Source organism: Apium graveolens, chromosome 4, assembly GCF_009905375.1.
Source record: "Apium graveolens cultivar Ventura chromosome 4, ASM990537v1, whole genome shotgun sequence".
Taxonomy (NCBI): domain Eukaryota; kingdom Viridiplantae; phylum Streptophyta; class Magnoliopsida; order Apiales; family Apiaceae; genus Apium; species Apium graveolens.
In genome coordinates this window covers 257,902,984-257,909,900 of record NC_133650.1, presented here as the reverse complement: position 1 = coordinate 257,909,900, position 6,917 = coordinate 257,902,984, and the positions used below count along the sequence as shown (strand labels likewise).

Genomic DNA, 6,917 nt, shown 5'->3' with positions numbered 1-6,917 from the left:
AACAACCTTTATTTGAGGGCAGCGACTGCACAAAATTAGATTCGGTGTTAAAATTACATAACTAAAAAGCGAGATTCGGTGTGAGTGATAGCGCATTTAGCGATCTTCTCTCTATAGTTGGCTCATTCCTACCTCAGGATAATGCATTACCTGTTAACACATATGAAGCAAAGAAGACTCTTTCGAATTTAGGCCTTGAGTCTACAAAATTCCACGCGTGTCCCAATGAATGTGTTCTATACAGGGGTGTAAATGAAACTACTTCGGAGTGTCCAAAGTGCAAGCTATCTCGCTAGAAGGTGGGTAAGGATGGTAGAGAAAGGTATAAAATCCCGGCAAAAGTTATATGGTACTTTTCGATCATCCCGAGATTTAAACGGGTGTTTAAATCTTATTCGACAACTAAGTTGTTGACATGGCATTCCAACCAAAGAATTCATGATGGCCAGATGCGCCACCCTGCTGACTCTCCTTCTTGGCGGAATATCGATTACAGGTGGCCTGCCTTCGGAAGTGAGCCAAGAAATCTTCGACTAGCTTTGCCGGTTGATGGTATTAACCCACATGACAATGGGCTGACCAATCGGTATTCTTGTTGGCCGGTAGTATTGGTAATATATAATCTTCCTCCGTGGTTATGTATGAAGAGGAAATTTATGATGTTAACTATATTGGTCTCCGGTCCACATGAACCAGGTAACAACCTTGATGTGTTCTTACAACCGTTAGTTGATGATTTAAAAAAGCTTTGGGAAGAAGGTGAACCGAATGTATACGATGCCTTCACAAAAACTTTTTTCACTTTAAGGGCGACTTTGTTATGGACGATTAACGATTTCCCGGCATATGGTAATTTGTCTGGCTGTGTCAACAAGGTTTATTTGGGTTGTCCAGTGTGTGGTGATGATACCGTTGCTAACTATTTACCTTATAGTAGGAAAATATGTTACCAAGGTCATCTTCGGTATTTGTCTAGGCATCATCCATACAGGAAGAAGAAGGCAGCCTTTAATGGTCAACAAGAGTTTGGACAGCCAAGGCACATGGTCAGGGAATTGCGTTTATGTGGACCAGTTTTCTATAGATAGATGTATCCATTTGAGTGTTTTAATAAAGTGTTGAAAAGTTACGTGCGAAACCGTTATTTTCCAGAAGGTTGCATAGCCGAAGCATACTTGAAAGAAGAATCTGTAGAATTTTACGCTGAGTTTTCTAGAAATAGTTTCACAACTGCCGGTCTTCCAAAGGACCAAGGCAAACTTTCTGGTCCATTATCAGCTGCAACAGTTAAATCTGTTGAAGAGAAAGAACGAGATGAGGCGCATTTACACGTCTTCTTAAACAACAGTGAAGTATTTCCATATATTAAGTAAATCACTTTTCTTTTTCTTTTCTTGATTAATTTTGTATAAGCATTATTTTAGTTTGTAACCAAAAAATTTATGTATTTTCAAAGGATGCATAAGGAGTTGCTTGGAAAAATTTATGAAGGAAAAAAAGACTATTCAGTGGATGATTGGGGAGCATAATAGGCTATTTGCTGATTGGCTTGAGAACAAAGTTATGACTGAATTGAACGAGAAAGTTGAAGGTGTTTCTGAAACGATAAAGTGGCTAGCAAGAAAACCATCGTTTACTATTTTGACTTTTGATGGCTATCTAGTTGACGGGATCCGATACTTCACAAAGGAGCGAGACGATGCTAGGGTTGTTCAAAATAGTGGAGTCTCGTTAGTTGCTAAGACTGTCCAAGTTTCTATTGCTAAGGATTTAAATCCCGTAGAGAGTGATATGACATTTTACGGGAGGATTGAAGAAATATGGGAATTGGATTACCACTCATTTAAAGCCCCGTTGTTCTTGTGCAAATGGGCAGACTGTGACAGAGGCGTCAAGGCTGATGAACTTGGCTTCACACTTGTGGACCTTAGTCGACAAGGCCATAAAAAATGACAAATATGTGTCCGTTGATCAAGTGAAACAAGTTTTCTATGTCCAAGATCCCGTTGATTCCAACTGGTCAGTCGTATTGACCTCGACGACCAGAGACTATCACGAGATATACAATGATAATGATCTTGGAGACATAATTCTAGAAAACCCTCCATTCTGCTCTAACATCCCCATAGTTGATTCTGGTGTTGATGACGACGAAGAGTCTAATGTTGGCAATAAAAGAAAGGATGGCGAAGGAATCTGGCTGAAGAAGCGATCCAAGGATTAAAAATCAAATTCACTTGATTTACAGTTTTGTTTAAAAATAGGCTTCTCAAATTTATGTAAAATTAAGTGCTATATTGTAGAATTATGGATGTTATCGAAAAAACTTGGAGTTTATTTATCAACTTTTTATTGTAGAAATGTATGATATAATTACTTGGAGTTTAATTATGAGTGTAATTATATAGTTAATTTTTTATGCATTATTTATTTATTTAGTGTTTTACGAGTTTACGAGATGACTGTGTAGCTTATTATATGTTTTCGGTAGGTATATATCGTGTTAGAATTTGTGGAAGCAACTGATAAAAATATGTAAATGCTTTATGTGTTCTGTTGTATGTTGTTATGCGTTGAAAAGGCGATTGTGTAGTTAATTATATATGCTGTATTAGATATATGTTGTGCTAGAATGATTATGATAATCCTAGTATGATGATAATTATAAGTCTGATTCAATGCTTAATGTGTTATATGTTAAGCTTCATAATGTTTAGGTAGAGTTTTAATTTGTTATTTATCAACTTTTACGGTAATCTTATCTCTTATTCCTACTCCTTTTGGTTAATGTAGGAAAGATGGTAAAGAAAGGAAAAAAATATAAAAAATAGTCTAAAGAATCATTGGATGAGAATCACATTTTTCCAGCGGACACCATTGTTCCAGGGGTCCCAGATCCTGACCCGGTTGCTCCAGCGGACACCATTGTTCCCCAGCAGACAGCTCCACAACCCACTGAAAGTACTACACAATCTACCAAAAGCAGGACATCTGGAGCAGCACGAGGCGTTTGTGCTATGCACAAATTGGTGATGAAGAAAGTGTGGGGAGAGAAATTGAATTTGCGGTTCAATCGAGTTGCAGTTCCAGTTGGAGACGAACGGCACAAACTGCAGTCCTACATAGGTATGCTGACAAGGACAATGGTGCCAATTGACATTCCGACTTGGCCAAAGGTTGACCCTGAACTGAAAGAAAAAATATGAAATGATCTTGAGGTATGTCATTTACAATCGCAATTGATATTAATCTCATGGTTTTTATTTAAAAAAATTTACACTGTCTGAACTTGTTAAATTTGTGTTTCAGGATATGTGAACTGATTCCTGAAAGTCGGAAGAGGATTCTACAGTCGGCAGGCGCAAAATGGAGAAATTTCAAGGCTAAATTGACAGCGGAACATGTGATGCCTTTTGTTGGGCAGAAGAAGAAGCTACAGAAGCCACCAAAGCAATATGATTTTGTCGGGAAGAAAGCGTGGAGACGATTTATTGCAGTTAGAGTCACAAAAGAATGGGAGGTATGCATTACTTTTATATATATATTTTTAAATTTTGGACCATATTTTTTTTTGGTTTTTTGGGAGTAGATTTAATTGTAAAAATACAGTAATTTACAAGATTTATTTTTTATGCAGGAAGAGAATAAAAATAGAGTGAAAGAGTGGGACAACGGAAATATCCACACCGAGTGTCAAGAAAAGGATACATCGGATTGGAAGAAGAAGAAGTAAGAGTCTTATCATTTTTCTTGTAGTATTCATATTTTCAATTTTATGAATGTGTTTTAAATTTTTTGTAGAAACGCTCGGGGAGGTTGGAGCCTGAAGAAAGGCCAGATAGGGCAATTATGTGGAAAAAAGCTCGTATGACAGAAGATGGGACTCTTGACCCAGAACTGGCAGAAAAAATTCAACAAATTGTAAGACTTATTATAATTTTTTGCTTCTTTAAATTTCCAATCATACCTAATTACTCTCATGGTTTTAACAGGATTCCTTACTCGAAAAGCAAAGAAATGGTGAATTCAAGCCGGATGGAACTAATGATATACTCACCACTGTATTGGAAACTCCCGAGCATGCGGGAAGGGTTCGTGGGGTTGGAAACTTCATACCTCCAACATTGTACTTTGATTTACCGAAACAGACAAGAAATCACATTACCAAATAGCAGTTTCATAATCTTGAGTTACAAATTACTGAGTTGAAAGCTTTGGTTGCTGGGGGCAATCTACATTCATCAATGTCTGAAAAAGGAAGTTGTCCTGGGGTGAAAGAACAAGAACAAGAACAAAAGAACAGAAGGAAAGTTGCAAAAGATTTGATGGAATATGAATTGATGACCGATGAGGATAAAGATGGTGCAGATTTTGTTGTTATTATTCCTCCTCCTGGTCCACCGGGATAAAAGGTATACAATTACAGTGTATACTTGATTAATTTCTATGATAATATTGCATGTTATTAAATTGTTTGAGCCGGTAATGTCTATTTTGATTTATAATTATAAACTACAGGGTCCTCGCAAATGTGAAATGGCAGTGGAGAGCATTGATAACAAGGTAGCTTTTGGTGTTGTTTTTTATGACGGAGATAGAATAAGTAGATCGGTTCATGGAGTGCCTCTAGAACCAGGATTTATTCATGTTGGGGTGGACGGAAGCATTCAGGACAATGCTTTGGTGCCTGTTCCCGTGGTTGGTGAGATAGAAACCGTTCAGCAAGCCATCGGTTCTCATTTGGCATGGCCCAAAGACATGATCATATACACCTCCAGTTCTGGTTCCGAGGTATATAAATTAATTACAAATCAAGTGTCATTATTTTTAGGAGGTTGTACAAATTTATACTAAAGTGAATAATACTGGTTATATGCTTAAATATTTATTTACAGAAAAAAAATGCGTGGAATGTGAGTGAGGTGCATAGAATGCATAATGCATTTAATTCTGTGAAGCCAAAGGACAATGTGCCTCCTCGCTTTAGGTTGTTGTACAAATTTGCATCGACGGTGATGGAGGAAAGTGGAAACTCGATACCGGTTCCATGTGATTTTCAAATATTTGGAATTGAAAGAATTATTTATTTACTTCATGAGAACATACTTGAATTGCTCGAGTTTAAAATGATTGGACAGTCTGCTATATCAACATACATGGTGTAAGCTTCTTTTTATACTTTTTTTGAATCTGGTCTCATTTTATATAGTAATGATCTATTTACAGAAAATGTAATTTTTATTTTTTTTTTATTTTTTAGGTATTTGTATTCAGTGTTTCGGGATACGCCGAGTAGAGATTTGTCAGCGATGTTTGCTTTTCTTCATCCGTCCACATACAAGCTAATGATGAATTTAATGAATATGTTGTGCAAAGGCTGAAAGATGGACTTCTTCAGATGAACTTTATGCCTTATAACTACAAGTATGTCTCTTTTTGTGCGTCCTATTTTAAAATATTGTATGGCCTTGATTAGTCATATAGTTGTTGGTAAATTAATTATAATGTATGTAAAATTGTCGGATATGTAATTTTTTAAATTATCGGATATGTATTTTTTTAAATTGCATTTTGCTCACTTTAATTTGTTTATGATGAAAATAGTTTGCATTGGATTTTGATCGTGTTTTGGGAATAAGAAATTTTCATCCTTAATCCATTACCTCATCATCCTCATCCTCAGGACCTTGAAAAGGCTTTAATACGGTAATTTTTTACTTCAATTTACAATTATATATAGTATGTAATCGGTAATTGATGGATTTGACACTGTATTTTATAATTATAACATTTACAGAGCAGTGAGATCTTATAATGCTCAGGAAGGACGAGTAAACAAGAATCCAAAAGTTAAAAACCTTGGTGTGAGTATATAGTCGTTTTTTTAATTTTTCATTTTTGTAAAATATGGAATTATGATTAATCTTCGATGTCATTAATTGTCAACAATTTATTGGAATGTATAGGGATGCCCTAAACAACCAAGTGGCACCGAATGTGGATATGTGGTCATGCGATATATGAAAGATTTAATTGAGGACCAGGAGATGAAGCTGCTAGACAAGGTCTTAATTCTATGAATATTACTTTTCAGTTGGTTGAGGAATGACATAGGTTTATTTATGTTCCAGTGGGCCTCCAAGAGTCGCAAGTCTTATACAGAGGAGGACCTTGACGTCGTTCGCTATGAGACGCTTGATTATATCCAATCCATCATGTATTTGTTGGCGACTCTAGGTTGGCGACTGGTACCTATATTACAATCTGAAAAACACTTTTATTTTGGTTGCATGTATTCGAATTGTAACTAGTAATTAGAAAAGATTATGGATGAATTTCTAGTAGTTCATATTTGGTGGTTCAGATTTGAAACTATGTAGCTAGTATGTTGGGATGATAATTTGGATGTTTGGAGATTGGGATGTTAATTTGGATGGTTGGAGATTGGAATGATAGTTTGGTAAATATTGAAGCTGAATTTGGTTGTTAAATGGAAATTGCTTGGTTTTCTGGAAATTTTTTGGCATTTGTGTTTCTGATTTTTGCATGGATAAAACAGCTGATCAGACATCATTTTATACAAAGCAACTGATTTTAAAACAAAGCCATTTATCATCATTTTTTTGACATAAAACTGATGTCAATGTAATACTATAATCATCTGATACAAAATAAAAAAAATGATGTATATCAAAGCTTAATACATCAGTTCTAGTTGACCATTGACATCAGTAAAAACCGATGTTAAAGACTACAGCAAAAAAATCTTGAAACAAATAACTGATGTTATTAAGCATTATAGATATCAGTTTGTCACAAATAGACATCAGTTACCAATGAAGAACCGATGTCAAAGGTACTATTAACATCGTTTTTTAATGAAAAATGTTGTTACTGGTACTAATAACATCAGTTTA

At 35.6% G+C, this 6,917-nt stretch overlaps 1 protein-coding gene across 1 annotated transcript; it reads left to right on the top strand.

The window, feature by feature from the left end:
• Positions 1-4,536: 4,536 nt before the first annotated feature.
• On the top strand, positions 4,537-6,080 carry LOC141719553 (uncharacterized). The gene is made up of 5 exons (XM_074521931.1): positions 4,537-4,791; positions 4,896-5,161; positions 5,261-5,311; positions 5,798-5,864; positions 5,967-6,080. Exons 1-5 carry the CDS (start codon positions 4,537-4,539, stop codon positions 6,078-6,080), a joined length of 753 nt encoding a protein of 250 aa, XP_074378032.1.
• Positions 6,081-6,917: the final 837 nt, after the last annotated feature.